This window comes from Diadema setosum, chromosome 2 (assembly GCF_964275005.1).
Source record: "Diadema setosum chromosome 2, eeDiaSeto1, whole genome shotgun sequence".
Taxonomy (NCBI): domain Eukaryota; kingdom Metazoa; phylum Echinodermata; class Echinoidea; order Diadematoida; family Diadematidae; genus Diadema; species Diadema setosum.
This window is the reverse complement of record NC_092686.1, coordinates 43,429,257-43,453,409: the sequence shown is the minus strand read 5'-3', so window position 1 is coordinate 43,453,409 and position 24,153 is coordinate 43,429,257. Positions and strand designations below refer to the sequence as shown.

Sequence of the window (24,153 nt, the reverse complement as noted above, 5' to 3'; positions counted from 1 at the left end):
ACTACCGGTATTATTTTCGCTGGTGCATGATACAACGTATCTCACTTTACCGAGTAGTGATAAGTCGGAAATATTCCTCGGTGCAAAATACGTCGCAGACAAAACAACGCATAGAACTAGTGTCGTCTGATTTCCCCTGTCTTAAAGTCACTTTTTGCCATTTTCAGATGAAAAAAAAAAACCAACCAATGTAATAATAATAATAATAATAATAATAATAATAATAATAATAACAATAATGATAATAATAATTAGTAATAATCAATATTAAATATTCTTAAATACCGGTATAAAACATGTGAACAATAGTTTTATTAAAATTGTTTTTACAATAAACCGCCTACTCTTTTGATTTATTGAGAAATGTAGTGATATCTCCTCATATTTGTTGCTTTGTTGGGGACTTTTTATACGGTTGGATACTTTGTAATATAACTGAAATATAAACATGCATCCAGTGTGATAACTCGAACATTTTTTATCACTGCTCCCAATGGTAAAACTCAAGGGGGCACAATGCACCCCTTCCATATTCTTATTTGCCACTCTTACGGCCTTAATCCGATATCAACCAAATTTGGTGACTTTACATCAAGTTTTATTCATTCATTCATTCATTCATTTTTTCCATCTCCAACAGAACTTGTTAATACATTTTTTCCACATAAAACATAAGTACATGTATGTGCCAACAGTACAAATTAATATCAAATGATATTTAAGGATATAGATAGGGTGAGAAAAACACACACACACACACACACACACAAAAAAAAAAAAACATTCTAAAGTTTAGAAAATGCAGGAGATGGGGAGGAATGCTGAAGAAGCAAAGCTTGTAGAGTGCATTCCCCCCAAACGTAGTAAAACAATTTATTGTGCATATTATATCGTTGATCTTCTATTGCGAACATTTTGATTATTTCTTTAATATACAACACTGCTGGTTGCCATGTCAACCATAAACTGACAAACTAGAGATTGTAATTTGTCATCACTGACAAATTAAGGTGATCCGATTTTTTTTAAATCAATGATTCGAGTTTTAATAGTGCAAAGTCTCAGCTACAACATGTTAAAATCTGAGAGAAATTCACCGAAGCATAAGTAAGATAGTGCTCGATAAAGAGAGTCATGTCAATTTTCACATCTAAAAAATTCCCTCCCATAGAGATAATACGTCATAGCGAAGATAGAAAAAGAAGTACATAATTATGACCTTTGACCCCACTTTGCAAAGACAAGATGGCATCTGAGCAAAAAGTGGTTATTTTATGAAATGATCCCTGTAACATGGTCTTTACGTGTGCAAAATATGGGAAAGATAAAACATGTATTCACCAAGATACAGGATGAAACATCTATGACCTTTGACCCTAATTTACATACCCAAGATGGCGTCTGATCAAGTAGTTGTTATTTTATGAAATAATGTTCGTGACATGAACTAAACTTGTGCAAAATATGGTGGTGATAGGGTATGTTTTTCTTGAGTTATTGCACATAAAGTTGTAAAAAGAAAGAAATATTACAATACATCGAAGATAAGCTTTAATTTCAACCAAGTTTTTTCACGTGATCCCGACAACGTATGAAAAAACGAATGGCACATTAGCGATAGCCCTACGTCTCAGCTACAACATATTAAAATCTTAGAGAAATTCATCGAAGCATAAGTGAGCTAGTGCTCGATAAAGATAGTCATGTCAATTTTCATTTCCATAAAAATTGCACTCCCATAGAGATTACACGTAAACTGGTCAAATTTGACAAGTTTACCTTCAATCCATTTTTTCGAGGTGATGTCGTCATCTAATCAAAATTGCGTAATTACATTTATGAAAGAGCATATCATAAGCTACAACATATTGAAATTTAGGTGAAAATTGGCAAAGGATAAATGAGATACGCTCGAGCAAACTTGAAATTTGATGACGTCATTTTGAAAATTTACTTTTTTTTAGTTTATTAAGAAATTTGATATCTTTTAATCATTTTGTCAGCATAGCCAGCCCATGAAATGAAATGTACAACTCATCAGTTTTCAGAATATGCCAAGAAAATGGGGGGTCACTGTCCATCCTGACGAGTAAAATCCGATTTAAAATTGGCGTTTTTTTGGCATAGTTGCACTGTGTATCCCCATTGACGCACGCGCGGAATTCTGAATTTGACGGGCCCGTATGACGTCATATTGAATCGGATCGACTTGAAACTTGGTAGAAATATTCCTTGACATTTCGGACATCCGATCCGTGTGAAAAAATTGAAAATTTCTATTTCATATTAGCTGTGCGTGCGAATATGTGCGCGCGCGTACGCGTCCGTCCAATTTTTTCAATTTTTCAAAAAATGCTCCAAATGGTCTGAAACGTGTGCAAAACAATTTTGAGCTCGATTTGAGCATACAAATATTTCAACGCGCGCGTACGCGCGCGTTTTGAGATAAAAATGAATTTTGAGAATATGAGTAGAATGCGCTTGACTTGAAATATATGTGACGTAAATTTCATTGAAACATTCGATTCCATTAATGAGATATGCATGAAAATGTGTTTTCATACAATGACGTCATAGTGACGTCACGGTCGACTGATCACTATGATTTTACTTGCGCTGTCGTCTTTGCGACATGATACATATATGGTATAAGTTTGACATTGAGAGGCAATGCACTTTCTGAGCTAACCTCTGCACAACTTTTGAGGAGAAATAAAGAAAGAAACAAAGAAAGAAGAAAGATTCAGTACAGATACAGAAGGTGATCCGAGAGAATTTTCTCTAAATATGTACCATGTTTGAAGAGATTCAGCTAATTGAGTTGATCTCAATTTGCTTAAGACACTTGTCGGAGCATGTGATTTCCATAATATATCTTTTAAAGTAGAAAAATTATTTAAATTTGACAATTCAATTGACTTCCACATGCTTTGAAAGTTGTCATCAAGAAGCTTTTTGACCCATGACATTTTTTGGGCAACTGAGTACGTGTATGAATCAATCATTTTCAAACCTGCTAAAGAATAGTCATTACACACCAGTTGTCTTTTGACCCTATCACTGCCACCATTCCACACAATTTTGTACAGTGTAGTATTCAGCTGTTTAAAAAATTTCTTAGGAATTCTAATACACAGCACTGAAAAAAAATAAAGAATTTGTGGCAGCAATAGGGTCTTTATGACACAGATCTTCCCAACCAGAGATAAATTTCTTGCGCGCCAACAATTTAAGGTATTTTCAATGGATTTAAGTTTTATCTTATGGTTAAGTTCATATAACTGGTCTAGATTTAAAGAAAAGTGAATGCCTAAAGTTTTAGAAGTAGACTTATTCCACTTAAGTCCTTTCTCGGAAAATGGAAATCTTTGAGAACCTTTCATAGAGCCAATCCATATTGCTTCGGATTTAGAAATATTAAGTTTACAGCCAGAGCACTCAGAAAATAAAGCAATAGTGTCAAATAATGCTCTAAAGGAGTTATCTGAGCCATCAATAAAACAAGTAGAGTCATCTGCTAACAAAGATATTTTCAGTTCGTTTTCTAAAACTGGGATACCTTTGATATTGGGGTTCTGTCGAATAGCAAGAGCCATAGATTCAATAACTAACAAAAATAAGTATGGGGATATGGGACACCCTTGGAAAATACCTCTTTCCATATCAATTGGTTTGGTCAAATATCCATAGTTTGAAACATAACTTTTTCTATCTGAATAAAAAACCTTTATCCAATCAATGAAATCATCGCTGAAATTAAATTTTCTAAGTACATGAAAAAGGAAATTATGGGAAACACTGTCAAAGGCTTTTTGGATATCAAGGAGAAGGATTCCACCAGGGATTTGATTTAATTCTGTATATTCAATTACATCGATAATTAGTCGGATATTATTTCCAATATGCCTTCCTTTCAAAAAACCAGATTGGTCTGGGTGAATCAAGTCTGAAAGACATTTTTTGAGGCGGTTTGCTAAAGTTTTGGCTAAGATTTTATAATCTACTGTGAAGAGAGATATTGGTCTGTAATTTTTCAAATAGGAGACATCTCTGTCTTTTTTTGGTATCAAGGTAATAACACCATTTCTTTGTGAGCTGGACATTCGTCCATTTTGTAAAGAGAAAGTAAATGAGTTGACAAGCATATCAGAGGATACTCGGATCACCTAATAATATTATATCAGTGATACTTTGGGGCATGTTTGAGTTGTATATTTGAGTCAGGCCCCGGTCATAGCACCCCGACCTGTTCCATGTAGAGTCATACACTTAAAAGACCGTTGTGGCGTATAGAGTTATCACTGCATGGGCATATTATGGCAGGTGTAGATTCAAGTATGGAGTACAATGATATTGTTTACGAGTAAAACTCGCAGCGCCTTCTGCATCAGTGAACCGGCTTTGTGATCTGCACCAGAATGTATTTTTGACAAACAATTCCAAACATAATACCGAGAGAAAGATAGTCAGCAAAGGGACATGGGGTAAGAACAATAATTATAATAAGAACAATAATTATAGGAGTGAAATAGGAGTTATATTATCAATAATTAATATTATTAATAATTATAGGAGTGTTATAGGAGTGAAATATGCAATGAATGCGAAATAATGCGTGACGGTGGACACTGAAGTTCATGTAACAATAATGTTATGATGGGTTAAAACCGAAAGGGCAGATAGATATCCACACCAACAGAAACACACACACCAACACGCACACACACACAAATACGCACACGCACACACACGCAGACGACAAATTCTGCATTAGGCGTTGCTTAGTTTACATCAGAAGACCTCAATAATGTGACTCTTCTTTGACGTCAGCCAATTTGCCATCACTGAGTACAGTTGAGGAAAAAGACGAGGTTTCTACAACCACATTGCATATTCCCCGATTAAAATAAGAATAAGATTAAAAACGAAATGAAAAGAGTAAAAGAATCAGTATCTCTTTTTAACTTAGTGCCATTCGGTGTACTGAGAAAAAAAAATATGTTGGTGGTAGATTACATAATCCTCAAATCTATCGCCAGTGGTCTTAGATTTCCTTCTTACAGTTCTGGCAGTGATGAAGTGATGTATGTCAGAGAGCCTCAGGCTCTTTGTGATACTCCTGTTTATTTGTTTGTTTGTTTCAACTGGAAGCCTATCTAACTAGAAATGTTCTACGTTTTTCCATGTAGCGATGTTAAACAACACTATTTTGGATTAACCCTGCAGTAATCAGATGTAAAAGTGCAATACAATGTGGTTCACGCATGGTTTGCATCTTTTGGAAAGAAATTCACTGCCAAATAAAAGAATGTCATCTATAACCAAAAAGGTACTATAATTATACAGGCAAGCCTAGTACCTTCTTGCTATAAACAACACCAAAAAAAGAAAGAAAGAAAGAAAGAAAGAATTGTATGTTTGCTTTGCTTACAATATAATTGCAAAATTACATGATGCGTTCTAGGTATTTTGCACATTTTTACATGACTATAATGTATTCTGTTACTTAAAGCATGAGTACATATTTTGACGTTTTGTATAACTCAAACAATTTGAATCTATCTATCTATATCTAGTAATCTACTTACCTATCTATCTATCTATCTATCTATCTATCTATCTATCTATCAATCTATCTATCTATCTATCTATGGTATAGGGTATCTATCTATCTATCTATTCTATATAACTGACAAATGTTTTTTTTTCTTCTTTTTTTTTCAGGACCGGTATAGAGCCCTACTATGATGATTATGCTTATCTTCTCACAATATCTATAGCATGTCGTTACCTTTATTTTCATTCAGGATTTGATTAACCATGTCTCGAGCTTTGGCAACATTCTTCCATGCTGTTGGAGTCAGCTATGGTGTAAGAAAAAGAAGACGTTACATTTCTTTTGGATGCCGAAGGCCACTATGCTTACAGTATAACAATACATAGATCTGCATGTACTTTAATGCGCGCGGAAGAAGTAACATCCATTTGAACTTACTTCAAACGATAAATCGTTGCAAACAGATAAAAATTTGAGAGGCACTTGTGTTATTGCCTTATCTATGTGCGCCAATCTTTTTTTTTTTATTTCTTTGTCATTCAAAGGTCACGATATTCATCATGCATAATAAGTTATAAGGCCCCATGTCACAATGGAAATTGACAAAAGTTGCCAAAAATTGACAAAATTGACAAAGATTGCGCAACATTATGCAAAGTTGACATGCAAGTTTAGGCAACTTTGCATTTGCTTGCGCAACTTTGCGCCATTTCCGGCAATTTTGCGCCCATTTCTGGCAATTTTCCGCAACTTCCGGCAATTTTGCGCAACCTTGCACCATTTCCGGCAATTTTGCGCAACCTTGCGCCATTTCCGGCAATTTTGCGCAACCTTGCGCCATTTCCGGCAATTTTGCGCAACCTTGCGCCATTTCCGGCAATTTTGCGCAACCTTGCGCCATTTCCGGCAATTTTGCGCCCATTTCTGGCAATTTTCCGCAACTTCCGGCAATTTTGTGCCCATTTCTGACAATTTTCCGCAACTTCCGGCAATTGTGCGCAACTTTGCGCCATGTCCAGCAATTTTGCGCCATTTCGGGCAATTTTGCGCAACTTTGCACCATTTCAGGCAATTTTGTACAACTTTGCGCCATTTTAGGCAATTTTGCCCAACTTTGCGCCATTTCCAGCAATTTTGTGCAACTTAGCACATTTTCAGGAAACTTTGGAAAAGTTTGCACAATTTAAGGGAACTTTGCACAATATCAAACATTTTTTAGCAATTTTTAGCACCTGCACACAATACAATGCCACTTTGAGCAGGTTTTCAAAATATATTGACTTTTGGTGCCTGCTCTCTTTCATTCGTCTCAAAATCTTATCTTGTATATGATTTCAAATATCAGGACTTTATAACAATACTATTGCATCTTTCCTGTGGTCATGCACTTCTGCCAAACAATCACATAGTTGAACATCATCTTTGAAACTCTGTATTCATACATGTACTTCAGTCACAGAGTATGAGGACACCAAGAATGGTGCAATGTCAGATGTGCATGTATATAAAAGATTTCTTTATTAATTTTTTAATCCTCTAGCCCTCTATAATATTTTGTTCATATCTAAAGGGATCATGGAGAAAATATTAACATTCATGTGGTTCCAAAATCTCCATATATGCAATACGGTAAAGTGGGGGATGATGCTGTGGAACGGATCACCCACCTTTTAAATTCTTTGGGAGATAATTACATGGAACTCTAGCATTAACTAATTAAATATACTATCGCAAATCTAACGATGACATGCAATGCCTGGAGTATTTTATGTGGTACTAGTGAACAAAATAAAAAGACCTGCTTGCAAAAATATTTTGTAATGGAAGAAACAATTTATTATACTTAAAATGTGATACATGTGATATGACTGCTGGATTTTGTTTACTACCCTTCCTCTAACTGTATTGAACAGTTCGTCGGCATTGTCTCTTAATGACATAAACCAGTTTTGGCAAAATTGATCATGAAGTATAGTAGGGGGGGGGGGGGTCAGGAAAAAGCATTTATCATAGTGAGATATAACTTCCATAATTACACACATTAAGAAGATTTTTGTGGCACTGAAAATGGAGAATTAAATATTGCTGACTTAGAAGGAACTTTTGTCCTGTGGCCATTTTCACCATTAACACTTGTGTAATAAAACACTCGCCATGAGTCCCTTAAACTATGTGCTTCCTTTAACTTAATCATGGTTAAGAGATTCCCTTAACCCTATGTCCACTGGGGGGGGGGGGGTCAAATTGACCCCCCCCCCCCCCGTACAAAATTTTCTGCTGCCGCGCGACCGCCGCTGATCGCGTGATAATTTTTGGTGACTTTTTTTTTCTTTTGAAATAAATTTTGCGAAAATCCGACCACCGGTCGCGAGGTCACGTGACATTTCGTAAGTGCATGTCTGCCCAAAATTTGGCAAAAACCTGCTTTTCCCATACGTTTGTGTGCAAAGCAGCATATTTCATAAATTGCTCTAAAACACAGCTTTTTCAATCTTCTAGGCCATTTAAAAGATGTTATGTGACTTCACATCAACTAATTTTAGATTAGAAAAAAAAAAATCTTAAAAACAAAGAAATACATAAGAAATAAAAACAATAGAATACATAAGAAATTCGGAAAACAATACAATACAAAGAAAATGTTTTGAAATTTGAAAATATTACCATATAATCTTGTTGACAATGCTTCTGGGATACTTTCTGCAAAGAATTAGAATCCAATTATAATTTTTGAAGGAAATATTGATATATTTGTGAATTTTATGAAATTTGATGCACCTCATTTGCATAAATTATAATAATTAAAAAAATTAAGAACTTTTGCAAAAAAAAATAATGCAGCGACGTTCTTTACACGTGTCTTCAGGCTTACTTGAATACTTCCAAACTGAAGTTAAATTACATTCAATTAAAACAGAAAACTAAACATTTCAGGTAATAAAGGAAACATTAAACACAATGATAATGTATACATGTACGTAGACTCCATTTGCTTATGAAGAGAGACATTTGTTTAGCCCTTTTGATTGGGGTGCAATAGGTATACATATACAAATCATCAGAAATCTGCAGTTTTGACAGAAACAAAATGCTTCCTACATGTAGTCAGCTCTACTGTCCCAAACTGGATACATCCTTGAGATCTTTGAAGCATCAGCAACAGATATGGAATACATTATTGCATTTGATTGTAATGTTACTTTAGTTTGAAAGTATTCATTTATAATGGAGTCTTGTACACACATTACCAACACAATATCAGTATGTGGGGGTAACAGTAACTTTGTAAATTGCATTAAAAAGAGTTTTTAAAGGTGAAGAAATAAAATATCATCCTAGATATTTACATGTTATGTTAATACTATACTGACAATTAACATACATAAAAATCAAGTAAAAATATTATTCGTCTGGGGGGCAAAAGCAAGGTTAAAGGAAAGGTCAAAGGTCATAGCACTTTAACTTTCTCCAATATGTTTGATACCATTTTTGAATTCCTCTTCGAATTTCCTTTTGAATGGTACCAGTTTCACAAAAATTGGTCAACCAGTTCAGGCGCATTGTGCCGTTGAAATGGAAGGTCACAACCATTTTTGCCAAAACGAATCAAATAGGGCGGGCCATAGCTCGGAAACCGACGGACCGTTAATGCTAATTTTTTTTTTTTGTTTCATGGGAAGGTAATGTTAAACTTTATGTGTACCAAATTTGAGCAAATTCTGAGACGGAAGGGTGCAAAATTGCACTTTCATTGGGTGAATTGGCATGGAATGACCCTAGAGCTCCATTATAGATAATTGTATCATATCTTTCTTTGATTTACAGTCCATCACTGGACACCAGAACATAACTGGATTTATTGTCAGTACTTCATAGGTCTTATCGCCATAAACTTTGCCAGTCATGCTCCTGAATCGGTCAAACTCATAAAGGAGAAACGAAGCATCTGTGCTGCAGAGGAGCTTGTTACAATTTTCTGACATTTTCCATCAGACTTAAGTTCTCTTACTAGTTCCTGGTGGATTTTAGAAGCTGTCACAAGAAAATAAAAATTAGATAAAGGAGTAAGTGAACAGGCTTTGAGCCAGTTTTGTCATTTCGATATCTTTAAAAAATAAACAAAACAAACAAACAAACAAAAAGAAACTAAGGAATATAGGGATTCTTAAATATAAGAAATATACTTTTACACAATACACACACCACTGCTTGTGATACATGTACAGCAGGGACATTGTTTATAAACAGTTTTCCAAATGTAAATCCAGGGGACAATAATTTGATTTGGGCTGGTGTAACTGGGAATTCTGACTCACTTTCATTTGCAAATGCAATAGACCCTATGCATAGAATTTCTGCCCCTACAAGATGCCAGAAAACAATGGTTATATTGAAATGTTGCCTGGTCAACCGATTCCCGGTATCAATGGGTTGTCAACTCTGATGCAAACCAGCGAAATGGTGTACATGACAAGCCATGCCCTCCACGATGGCGGCAATTTCAATTGTAATGCTGTTCCGCATGGTGGAATGCATATAGGGTCTGTAGCGGATACTCCCATAAAAAAGTCCAATAAAAATTCTGTTAAAAATGAATGGGTCGGCTCATATGGCCTAATATAAATAACAATAGTGGTATATCTATGTGCAATGGCTACCTGATACTGATTGTTGTTGACATGCACAAGCTTTTGCACACTTTACATAGTAGTAAAAACACAAGAAACACTGTGGTTACCAGTAGTTTTCTCAAGCCATCACTTCATATGCAAAGGAAGACCCTATGAACAAATCTACTAGACCTTCATTATCTCATTAAGGCATCAGCATATTTGTGACCATCCACCACAAATCGCTTGTAAAGTCGGATCCGATTTGAGACTAGTTTCTGTTCGTTTTCAGTAGAAGAATTGATTAGGTGTTCTGTACCATAGTGCAATCCCTGGGCATTGTTGATTACGAAGAACGATAAAAGGCAATGGGTGGTAACTGGGTCGGTCATGTATAACATACTTCATTCAATCAATGCAAACAAACGCCCATGGATCACATTATCGTAGAGAACACCTGTTCAATTCTTCCACTGGAAACAAACAGAACCCAGAAACCAGACTCACCTTGGTACCAACTTAACGAGTGATTCGTTGTGGACGGTCACATTTTTGCCATGATCCTCAATAAGGTGCTTTCCCCCTGGAACCCCTGCCAAGTAGCTTTGCCTCCTGGAATGCATAACATTGGACAGAAATTTCATTGCATCTCAGTCCCAACCCCCCCCCCCCCCCACCAATCAAAATCATCATGTCCTAAGCCTATGTACTTCTCATCATGACTAACACTTTTCACAGTTTATATGAAGCGTGTAATTCTAACAATGTTTTATAAAGGTGAAATATTTGTCTCACAAACATTATCACTAAACTTTATCAACCAGGGTCATGTTATACGCGCGATGACGGTGATGCTCGCGTCAGACGCGAATGCACGGTAACTGCGGCGACGCGTTCATTGTGCACAGTGGCCATGGCCACTGCGAAGCACGGGTACCCGCTAGTTATAATAAAATTGTACATCATGACTTGTTATGTGGAGCAACACTACGGATAATATTTCTTGTTAGGAACGCAAACTAGAGCAACTGTTCTCCAAGAAGAAGTGTCTGAGCATTGAACCAGATAGCCACGAGTGTATATGTTTATGCAGCTGTCATTTGTATGACGCACCTCTTGACCCCCGGGAAAAGTGCGTCATGGGCTGCGTTTATCAACTTTCCCCAGTTTAAACGACTTTCGAAAGCCCTTTCGATAGCCCTTTCGATAGCCCTTTCCATAGCCCTTTCGAAAGCCCTTTCCACTCCCTGTACCATTAATGTGCCGCTTGTTTTCGTCGGCTGCGTTTATCAACTTTCGATAGCCCTTTCCATAGCCCTTTCCATAGCCCTTTCGAGAGCTCTTTCCAAAGCCCTGACTGCCTGTACTATTAATGTGCCGCTTGTTTTCTAAGAAGGGACGGCGAAAAGCAATTACCATCATAAAGACATATCTTCCTTTGTTGAGAGTGAGGAGTCATGATACAATGCCACATGAATCAATAATAATGAATCAATTATTGTCTTCCTATCTGTGAGGCAGCTCCAGTTTAGCACATACTTCAAATATTTCTGAGTAGCGGCATGAGACATGGGATCAAAGGGAATGAGACTGTTGTTACTTTATTTCTCAAACCTTGTTGGTGAGAGAAACATCTCCTTGTTCCAAGCATATGCGTGCATTACACACAGCTGTATGTATACACCTGTGTACACGTACTCGTGTGCACTTTACGTGGCGCGCGTCTTTTCAGAAACTGGAAACGCATGGTTGCGCAACCGCAGTATAGGGCGACCTAAAGGGCTTTCAAAACAGCTTTGCGTTTATCAACTTCGAAAGGCTTTTACAAACAGGTTTCTGATAACCTGTTTAGGAAACCTGTTTGGATCGTCACAAATTTTGGGCTATCGAAAAGGCTTTCCTAAAGGGCTATCAAAACAGCTTTGCGTTTATCAACTCGTGAAAATTCCTTGAAAGCTGTTTGGATAACCTGTTTCTGCCGAGAAAGGAGAGTTGATAAACGCACCCATTGTCGCGTCAAGTACCACCAATTTGATGACGCGTGGTACCGTCACGGGAGCAAAATGTCCGTCACATACTGACCCATTATGTGCGTCATAGTCGGTCATTTAACCAGAGTGTGTCAAAAGGTTCGTTAATAGGACCGTCATGTAATTTTGCGAGGCTTCTTGCATGGTATCCCTCCGTAACAGAATAAAACAAACTCGCGATCGCGAGCCGGGCGAATTCACCGGCTCCTGAAAACGCGAAAATGACACAATTTTCATTCAGTTTTATTATAACATACTGATACTCACTTCATTCTCGTATGTCTTCTTTTTCTATCTGATGTCAGACTAAAGGTCTTTTCAGAAGGTTTGAGCACAAATTTGCTCAAAAAAACACACTACCAAACACGATTTGTGATTAAAATCATCACATACAGCCCGCGGCATCGCGAAGCTCGCTATCCTTCAATCGCATTCACTGCTGTAGTGTAGCATCGACGGACCGTCGACCGTGAAATCTGCTGCAAAACCATGTGCGTGATGTGGACCGTGTTGTACATGTATACAGTACAGGCGTACAGTACAGGCGTACATACACGTGTACAGAAGACGAGGCATGGCAGAGCAGAGGCCAGGCCGCGATTATTTTTTCCGTAACCCTAACCTGCCGATCGACACACAAACGATTATGGAACTACGTATGAGAGTCTTATTCATATTTATGAACAAAATATTTACGTCGATGTAGGGCAATTTGTTAATCAGTTGCAATACTGACAGTCTATTATTAACTTAAAATAGTAAATTCTATTCAAACACTAGCCATATAAACCATGTACCTAACTTAGGGTTTAATAAGGTTCGTGTTTAAATATAGGCAGGGGCTTCAATCAAGCTGTTTTCGAATCGGGGAAGGGGAGGCGGGAGGTTACGGAAAAAAATTACTGTGGCCATGCCAGGCCGTAGTTTCGCGAAACTAGATAGTTCGAGGACATGCCATAGCAACGTGTAGGCCTATATATCAAAACACGCGTTTCTATGGGATGTCCATGAACTAGGGAACGGTTTTGAGAAATTCGAAGTCATTCGAAGTTGAAGTGGTCTTTTCCTATGCATTTTTAGGTGATCCGAGTATCCTCTCGAATCACCTTCTGTATCTGTACGGATTCTTTCTTTCTTTCTTTCTTTCTTTCTTCTTCTTCTTCTTCTTCTTTCTTTCTTTCTTTATTTCTCCCCAAAAGTTGTGCAGAGGTTAGCTCAGAAAGTGCTATGCCTATCAAGTTCATACTTATACCATGTATGTATCGTGTCCCAAAGACGACAGATCTAGTTATTTTTTGTTGTTGTTCATATCTCAAAAATTCGATTTCTTATTTTTTTTTTCAACTGGTATTTGGGAGTCTTGTAATATATTTAAAATGTTGATAGAAATTTCTGAATATATTCAGAAAGTACGCCTAGGCGCCTACTGTTTGGATAAACGGTAAACATAGTCTACGTTCGATACGAAGAAATCATTACGTCTTTCACTTGAGGAAAAACATACAAAACAAACAAACAAAAAACACGTACGAACGAATGTTGATAGCCAAAACCAGGGAGGTGGAAGAAAGACCTCCCTGGCCAAAACTTTGATAAGTAATAAGCAGTTATGATGAGCGTGAACTGAAATTAATTGTCACGATTTTGCTGTCTTAACCAGGTGATGACTGCATCTCATTGAACCTACTCGTAGTGAATTTCTCTGGGCATACGAGACCTTTTTATTTCTGTGATTGCATTTTTAATTGACTGATTAATCGATCTTTTTTTTTTTTTAGTGTTCAGGGAACATAAGATATTCGATCAAGTACACTATATTCGACTGTTTGATGTTTCCTACTATGCGCCAAAAGAAAGGCTATAGAATCACGATATCTTTGCAATGATTCCTTTAATTCACTTAATGAGCTGGTTCTTCGATCGATATTTCCAGGATATTTACACGCTGTTTATTCCAGCGCGCGCATTCTTTCGTCTGGCACGCACCTGGGTGTGGCACCTGCTTTTGTGGAAATTTCCACAAGGGGAGAGAGGTGGGGTGTCAAGTTTCTTCGAGCCGAAGAGACTGCATGTAACACAATCTCTTCGCTCTGATTTATTGTCATTCGTGCTTTCCCCTTATTCTTTGCTGATGTTGGTAAAATCAGACAACTTGTCTAAAATTTGTCACAAATTTTCTTTAGGTATGGAAGAAGAGAAAGGGGAAAGGAAAAGAGAAAAAAAAAAAAGAGGAAAGAAGAAGAAGGCCAAGGGGAAGGAAGAACCTGGGGTGTTAAGTTGGATTGACATTTTCGGGGGAATTGGCGACTGCCAATGTTAGACAGTCATTGACCTCTAAAGTCTCTAACAACATGTTAGAGGTCATTTTTAGTGTTTGGGTTAACTGGGGGGGGGGGGGGGGACATTTCTGATGGGGGAAATGCCTCATAACCCCCCCCCCCCACCCTCTCTCTCTCTCTCTCTCTCTCTCTCTTTAACTTATGTGAATTTTAACACTTCAATCTATCTTTTAGGCCCGTGAAGATTAAACTAGCAGAATTAGATTATTATCCATAATCATATAGATCTAGGCCTTACAAAGAAATACAGTGTCACTCACGTCGTTACAAGTCGCGACGACGTGGAATCGGGGAAATCTCCACCGACTCCCGTCCTCAGATTTAGAAGACGACCCGAGGGTAAGAATTTGAGACGTCACCTCGTACTAAGCTTGACGTTCGGTCTGGCGTTAGAAAGCTGCCTAATGCAATGAAAAACCCCCACCCCATTCCTAAATAATCCAAACTGCCTTTAGAGCCACGTTCTATTACAACCACAACACACACAAAAAATGTAAATAAAAACAAACACAAAACAATAAATAAATATATATTTTTTAAATTGTTCCAAATTCGAATAGACTAATAGTAATATAAATCTTAGGGCTTACCTTTATATCAGATGCCATGTACATGGCTTCCTGTGTTATCTTGTTCCGGTAACATGTGGGGTATGAAATTATAATCATCATGATTTAAAAAAAAAAAATAATAATTGATCAAATGGAATTATAAACACTTTAAAATTAAAGAAATCGCGTAAATCAGAAATAATTTGTTTTATGTGTTTATCATTAATAATGATCAAGTCACTTGGTCTAATATCTAAATGAGACTCCATGAGTTTCTTCAGCAGTGGGCTCGCTTTTGACGACATATTTTTGTATCTTGACTCGACTCGACTATACAGTATTCGACTTGAGAAAAAGAATGAAGATGGCGTATCGATATCTCTTGTGAATATCGATACAGACCTCATTTTAACTTTCAACCAATGAAACAGCCGCAAATTTGCAAAGAATCGTTTTTCAAGTAGTTCAAGTTTTGACACGTCCGGCGCACCATGAATCGAAATGACGTCATCTCTTAGTTTGTTTGGGTTTTATCCTTCGATCTCTATAACCACTGGATATAGCATAGTACCAAAGACGCTTAATTGAAAAGACTGGAAACTGCGCGATTTTCATGTACAAAACAAATGGACAGCGCGCGGTCATCAAGCGTGCTAATTAATTCATACGCGGGTATACTCAGTCGCACTTGGTGGGTAGTTTCTCAGTTATAGTGGTACGCAATATCCAATTAATGTACAATACAAATGGACGCGTGCGCAATCACCCATATATTGCGCAGTGAAACTTGATCATGGCAAGGCGCGTGATCAATAAATTCGACGCAACTGATTGGTGATTGATGCGCGTATTTCTTTAGTCACTGATTGTGTTTTGGCGTATTGTGGCATTGCCTATTTTTCATGTACACGAATTAATCCTTATTTTTCTAAAATATTTTGTTACGATTCAAGCACTTTATATCACAAAAATCGTGTATAATTTTAAAATCGTTTTAAGATAATATTAACACCATTTATCTTATAAATAATCAATGCTTGCGGGCGGACTGAGTTGTATTCTTAGCTCTGTGATTATAGTTCTGCCCGATCAGTCAGGCGCAAGATCGATTTACCGATCTTATGGAAAAGAATGGTTTTTGGCTGTTTTCAATCACCCGCCGCGTGATGGCGTAGAATTTGAGATCGTGCTACATAGACTCTACGCAGTCGTTTATTCAAAACAACCAAAAACATCAAAATTATTAATCGATCTGCACGCAAGAATGATAGGAGTTGCGTATACGTGAACGGGTGACATGGTAACTTCATTCTCACACACACACACACACAAACACACACACATGCACAGAATATTTCTCAGTATAGTTTCTTTTTGAAGGTATTGCAGTTTTGTTACGTTATTAGTAGTATACACACACGCACACACACACACACACATACATACATACACACAAACACACATATTTTTAGTGTCTCAATATGTAGCGCTTTTATTCTAAGACAATGCAGTTCCATTTCGCGATTACTATGGTCCAAAAACTACCTGGCCTGATGTGCATGCTTGGTGGGGGGGGGGGGGGGGGGGTCAAGTAGGAGAAGCAAACCCCATAATTTGAAAACCAAACAGGGTGTTGACCCAAAATTATACGCAGAGCGGGAGATGTTTTTAGTACCGTTTTAGAATGTTTTCCCCTGCTCGTTTGTCATAATTCAATTGCATATCTTGGTATATAAGAAATCAAAACAAGTACAATTACATAATCTTACCCCCCGGTTCAATAGAGGGGTTTCGTAATGTCAAATTTCATGCACACACCTTTGTTAAATTTCGATAAGCAAACATTTGTTCACCTGATAACAAACAATAACATTGTAATGGATGGAATGATCGTCACCCGCAGTGAATGTTGCTATAGGTTTGACAAGCTACAATGTTTGTCCGACTTGGCAATACTAATGTATGCAGTTCGCCTTCTGACTATTGTGATGTGGTTGTATTTGACAGGTGAATACATAGTTTGTCTACATTACCAAATCATCTATTCTGCTCCACCCCCCCCCCCTTCTACTCTATGTCTCTGAGCTTCACGATAAGATGTTACATTGATAAACATTAGCGAGTTGCAACCCAACTGATAACAAACAATACCCTTACCAGATTGCGTTATTTGACAAAGCGCCTGTTTGAACACGTCTATAAGGAACGGTTCGTTCAAATCTTCAAAAATATCGAGCCTAATTACGTATTCCAGTGGAAATTCTCAAAAATGTCATGGCTCATTTTCTTTTATATTAACAGAGAAGTATCATTATGTATTCTTCATGATTCATGCGTTTTGTAAAAAATATTGAGCCATGACATTTTCCGTAAATATTTTTTGAAAAACGGTACTGCAAACCAAACATTTGTTGGCCATAGGTATAACGCGCAACGCATCGCAAAGCATGACGGGACTAAGGTTTATGTATTATTCATCAGGCCCCAAAACAGCCATAAACCGTTCTTTTGGGGAAGAACGGTATTTCGATCTTGTGCCTGACTGCCGATTGCGGTCCAAATGTGCTTGCTCCATGCATACTGCACGCTTTCCTATCTTGTTAACTCTTTGATAGTACCAAAGATATTAGAGTTAGCAAGATAGGAAAGCGCACAGAATGCACGGAGCAAGCACATTTGGACCTCATTTGGGGAAGGGAGAAGAATTAAAGTGGAATTTTGTGAGAAGTTAACCCGTTGAAGACGAGTCCCGGGTATAATCGGGCTGGGGTCATAAGAATTGCGTGTAATAGCAAAATCAGCTCGTCTTCAACGGGTTAATGGAACTTAGTACAATTTTATGTGACTTTGTGAACCTTTGCGCAATTTTGCATAACTTTGTGAAAAGTTAATGTAACTTTGTACAACTTTGCGCAATTTTTTGCAACTTTGTGAGAAGGTCATGCAACTTTGTACAACTTTGCACATTTTTGTGCAACTTCGTGAGAAGTTTATGCAATTTAGTGCAACTTTGTACAATTTTGCGCAATTTAGTGCAACTTTGTACAATTTTGCGCAATTTTTAGTGCAACTTTGTACAATTTTGCGCAATTTAGTGCAACTTTGTACAATTTTGCGCAATTTAGTGCAACTTTGTACAATTTTGCGCAATTTAGTGCAACTTTGAGAAAAGTTTGTGCAACTTTGTACAATTTTGCGCAATTTAGTGCAACTTTGAGAAAAGTTTGTGCAACTTAGTACAATTTTGCGCAATTTAGTGCAACTTTGAGAAAAGTTTGTGCAACTTTGTACAATTTTGTGCAACTTTGTGAAAAGTTTATGCAACTTTGTACAACTTTGCGCAATTTTGAGCAACTTTGTGAAAAGTTTATGCAATTTTGTACAATTTTGTGCAACTTTGGTCAATTTTGTCAATTTTTGGCAACTTTTGTCAATTTCCACTGTGACATGGGGCCTGTTATAAATGCACCAACCGCACTATCACGCATCCCATCAGGAAAATTGACTGCGATTTCCTGCGTACATGAAAGCACGCATTTTACCTGAAATGATATAGATTTTAGCAGTTATATCAAAAACCAAGAGGATGCCTAACAACATGAACAAAGTACACAAAGGTTGATGTCACAATGGAGCTGGTTGAAAGGACGTTTAACAAATGTTTAACACATGTTTAACATATGTTTAACACACTTAGTTTATACCCGGTAGTCGATATGTGAGACAATCTAATACCAGTATCTCGCTCATCATGCAATACATTTTTTCTTCAGATTTTTAAGAAACAAAGGGAAGGTCAGGCCTATACCTTACTCCACTGATGAGATGTATATAGGATTACTACTTACCTCAATGTTATGACCTCCACGACCCAGACGAACAAGCTCCTCTGGTTTGAGGCTGCAGCCATCCAGGTAAATAGTCTTGAATAATAGAGCACACCCAAGTCGCACACAATGTGTCATACACATACGCAGCACACACACAGGACATTAATAGAGAACTGTTGAATCGTTATATGATCTTCGTGAAGGCCCCTATGTTCTTAATTCTTTTGAAAAATGTGGACCACTCTTTTGGAATAGTGTACATTGCGAATAGTGTAAATTTTTTTTTTTGGTTTTTTTTTTTGTCCAAATCATTTACAGATTACTGTCACATGAATCGATATCAAGGTCGATTTAGTTCACGAGAGAACTCATAGTATTAATCATAGGTTTACAGTACATTACAGGGGCCGCGGAACGTTTTTCAGTGTGTGTGTGTGGGGGGGGGGTGGGGCTGCGGGACCGGGGACGGGGGGGGGGGGGTGGCAAGATCTCTATCTATTTCCATTTAGTGCCACTTACGTACTTCAGGGTTGAAAAAAGTGTGGGGCCCAAAGTGATGACACCTTATGTATTCCTTGATGTATGATGCACAAAAAGTGTGGGGGCCCGAGCCCACACGGCCCCCACGGCTCCGCCGGCCATGATCAGTATCATCAATAAGTCATGCTCATGCCTTTCCGTTTTGAAATGAAAATCACACAAGTAGTCAAATACTCTTAATATTACCAGTATTATACCGTTACCTAGATGACGAGGGAACAATTATGATGATTGAATCTTATTTACTGGTACACGTGTTTGAATATGATATGACATGATGTGTTATAATATGACATTTAATAATAATATAATGAGTATACTATACTCCTTCAAAATAAATCGAGTGAAAATATTCACTCTTAAAGGAGTGAATACAAAAAAGAGTGAATTTTGAGTGAAAATGTTAATTTTCACTCGTTTTAGAGTGACCTCAGGGATCACTCCAAAATCTTCGAGTGATCCCTGAGGTCACTCCAAAATGAACATTTTCACTAAAAATTCACTCCAATTTCACTCTTTTTTTGTATTCACTCCTTTAAGAGTGAATATTTTCACTCGATTTATTTTAGAGAGTAATGTGATTTAATGTAATACGATAGAGTATTTATTTAATGTAATACGATAGAATAGAATTCTTATATCATATACGAAATATTTTCGTCGCCAGTAATTTGGCAGACGTAATAGAACATGAATGTGTGAGTAAAATTTGGTGAGGTTCGAGGCATGTATTGTGTCAGAAGCATGCATGCAATAATCATGACGTGTGACACTGTGGAATGACTCTGGAACAAAAACAAAGCAGAAATCACAAACTCACCGGCTTATTGCATACTCCATTTTCAAGCAATCTGGTAAAAATTGGTAAACATTATTAAGGTTTAAATTCTAATCCCATTGGTGTACTGCAGACAGATGTAGGATCTATTGCATTTAGTTTATGTGGCATCACAGGAATTTTATAGTGACCGATATTTTCAACGACGACAACAAAGAAATGGAATCCTATAACGAATAAAGACTTATTCAATTATTCATTCTTTTTTTTTTTCCCGTGGACGTTAACTATTCAATTTACCTGCTCTTATCATAAATAGAATAACGTGAATGATTCAGTAACTGCAAGGCGCTCTATAGTTGAACAAACAAACAAACAAACAAACTAACAAACAAAAGACACGAAATCTAAGACATTTTGGTTATCTATGTATCAAGATCAATTCAAGGATACATGGCTTCTGTAATAGGTGAAGTGAAGTCCGCACTAAGACAATCCGACCCCGGCTGATCCACACTCGATTTATCAGTCTTCAGTACTGCAAGACAGTAATATCCAACACAGGTATAAAAGCAGTACAGAGACAATGAAGTTGCAGTGTAACCCATATACTGCTTTGAGTTGCACTTTTGAACGCCGTAGTTGGTGCAGTTTAAAAGGAATACATCATTGTGGATGAAATGTAGCTTTAAAGGGAAGATAAACCCCAAGAACAATGTGGATTGAGTGAAAGCAGCAACATTAGTAGAACACATCAGTGAAAGTTTGAAGAAAATCGGACAATCGATGCAAAAGTTATGAATTTTTAAAGTTTTGGTGTTGGAACCGCTGGATGAGGAGACTACTAGAGGTTATGACGTATGAGTGGACTACAATATCAAGAAAATATAAAGAAAATACTACAAAAATCCATTTTTCATGAAAATTGCAAATTCCATCAACTTGATATTGACATATGTTAAGGGTAGCAGTTATTCCCCCTGCTTTCTGAAAGCGGTTGGTCCACTGCTCTGTCATAATTCTAGAAAAGTTATTTTTTGTTGAATATCCTTTATATTTTCTTTGTATTGTTGTCCACTCATACGTCATATCCTCTAGTAGTCTCCTCATCCAGCGGTTCCAACACCAAAACTTTAAAAATTCATAACTTTTGCATCGATTGTCCGATTTTTCTCAAACTTTCACTGATGTGTTCTACTAATGTTGCTGCTTTCACTCAATCCACATTGCTCTTTGGGTTTACCTTCCCTTTAATAATTGAAGGGTAGAAACATTATTTTAATCTGGCCGTTCCTGATATCTTTATCATGAATTTGCATATAATAAATAATTTATACGACATAAATCTACTTATATGTATGCAGATCATATATATTATCTATATCTATAGTCGATATGATAGATTTATCTCTATCTATCTATCTATCTATCTATCTATATCTACCTACAAATTTGTATCTATCTATCTATCTATCTATCTATGGATCTATGTATCTATGAATGATGGTTTATTCTTCACTCTTGAGCACGAGCTGCTTGGTTTGAATTCTGGCAATTGCCCATGAGATATCCTACCAGCATTGCCGTTCTTGATACAAGTCTGATTATACTGAAATGGTTACCCGTCAATGCTGGGAGACAGCACTGTCGTCTGCTTTGGCGAACACTGACACTGTGACTACCCTGAATCGTTATCTATAGTTTATTTTCATTACTACATGCGATGACATTTTCATTATCGTTAACGTTCTTTGTGTCCATGTTGCTTTTCGCTGCTATCACTATTATTTCGATTGTTTATGCGTCACATGTATTGTGGGAACAGTCCATGTAGTTATCGTGATTTAATTCTATCTGAAAGAATTTCAAACTAGAGCAACTTATGCTTACCAATGTGAACAAAGTCGATCTCTTCCAGGACGTCGGTCAGAAAGTCGTTGGCATACAGCTGGGATCTACATTGGGCCTTCCTGACTTCGACTACCTCATCCTCCACGACATAGTTCTTCATCGAACGGTACCGCGAAAGACTTTCCTTCCCCAACCAGTCCACCGTATTTTTGTTGCTCTTGCACGGGATAAGGATCCATTCTCCACGCAGTCTTGCTCTGACTTTCATAGCTGGTGCAAACGTTTATGGCATACAGCTCAGATCGAAGGTGTGGTTATGGGTGTTTATGATCTCAATGAACTAAACTTTTATACTGCCCTCACTCCAAGAGATCACGCATCACACTGTATGATTGAACATGCGTCCTCGCATGTACGGCTCAAAACACGGGTTTAGAAACGAATAATACAGTTAAAAAAACATTATGAAAAGGTCAGAAAATGGATGACTGACCGTCACTCTCCACGTTAAGCCAGAGAGACCTTTTCGAACTAGATTGTTTCGTACGAATATTCGATGCACCGACTCACTGAAAAAAGGGGAGGGATATCATGCAAAAAGCATGATCACACTGCAGCTCTTCCATGCTTGAACTTCCTCGAATTTCTTTGGCAAATTATTGAGTAATATTCTCCATTTTAGATGCCTTAACTTTGATATTTGATTGCCTATTTCATCAAAACTTATCATATCTCAGGACTGCTCCCATAGCATTTTTTTTTACCCCGTGATTGCACCGTATAGTAGGACTATCATGCACACCTGGAATGAGTGTACATGCAAGCGGTTGATAAACTTTATAGGCAAGATAACTATACACAGCCCAGTCGCTGTACGTACGTAGCGCGACATAACAGCGTCTGGTCGGGCTGTAGGCAAGAGTGCGTTCATCCACAGAAATTCATTATTCGTACCAGGGAGGTGAAAAGAGATCTTTCCACCTCAGTACTGGGTACCCGTACGTATTGTTTGAGGGCCTACGCACAAGGTTATTTGTAAGACTTCGATATATATATATTTTTAAACACAGTCTCTTATCGCATCTGGAGATTAGAGACGAAGTTACACCTTTATTCCTTCCTCCTTTTTTTTTTAGGGGTGGGGTGGGGAGAGGGTTGTTTGAATCCCGTGAACATCCCCCTCCTTTACCGGTCTGCCTGTCACATTTCTCCTTTCCCACTAGGGAAAAAAAGAGGAAAGTCAATGAACTTTTGTGTGAAGGTAATTAGGCCCTAACTTTGTTTGCTCAATGTGTGCCTGCAGACTTGCAGGTTGTTGTGTCTCTGTTCTTGCATTATTTCCTCATCTTGCTTACGTGCTTTTTTTTGGGGGGGGGGGATTTGAAAAATGTTGTTGTAAATGAAGTGACGACATATTTCGAAATTGTATAGGGCCTATCATGGAGTGTCAATTCATGCCAACAAATTGAAATAGTCGAAGTTATATTTTGGATGGAAAAAAAAAATAATCTTTTAGTGGATCTAGGGCAATTACCCCCTGGACAATTACCTCGGACCTTTCCCTGACAAAAATAGTAATCGTAATCGTAATCCTAATCCTAATCCTGAAGCTATATTATTTATTCTACCGTTATCACTAAACAGTATGTAGCCGGGGTAATTGTTCGGGGGCCGGGGGGGGGGGGGGGGGATGATTACCCTGATACTACTTTAGTGATTGGTTGAAAGAGCTTCATGTGATTATTTATATTATATCAACTATTTCAGAATGTTGTCCTGTTTTACACCCCACAGTTAACTATTTGTGAAATCACAACTCAGTAATTACCTTTGTGACCCCATGTGATGCAATTCGATCTGACATCGCACGCTGCTTTACGGTCACTTCGTGAAATGGCACATTAGGCAAATAATCGCGCCCTGCTTCGTAAGGTCACTCTGATTTTGCATCCACCACACGACTACTTGCCTCCTACATTTTGTATTTTATTCCCCGTCTCTTGTTTAGATGTTTTATCCCAAACTTCAAACAAATATACTCTGCCTAATTTCGAGTTTCTGGCTAAA

At 37.5% G+C, this 24,153-nt stretch overlaps 1 protein-coding gene across 1 annotated transcript in view; it reads right to left on the bottom strand.

Moving 5' to 3' along the window:
• LOC140245368 (histidine ammonia-lyase-like) overlaps positions 1 to 22,354 on the bottom strand; it is a 55,284-nt gene extending 32,930 nt beyond the window's left edge. Inside the window, exons 1-5 of the mRNA XM_072324947.1 lie at positions 22,126 to 22,354; positions 20,689 to 20,773; positions 20,278 to 20,308; positions 18,936 to 19,010; positions 5,792 to 5,864 (exon numbers count right to left, since the gene is read on the bottom strand). Of these exons, the coding sequence (XP_072181048.1) occupies positions 5,792 to 5,864; positions 18,936 to 19,010; positions 20,278 to 20,308; positions 20,689 to 20,773; positions 22,126 to 22,354 (493 nt within the window). The remainder of the gene's footprint in view (positions 1 to 5,791; positions 5,865 to 18,935; positions 19,011 to 20,277; positions 20,309 to 20,688; positions 20,774 to 22,125) is intronic.
• Between the last annotated feature and the right edge of the window lie 1,799 nt (positions 22,355 to 24,153).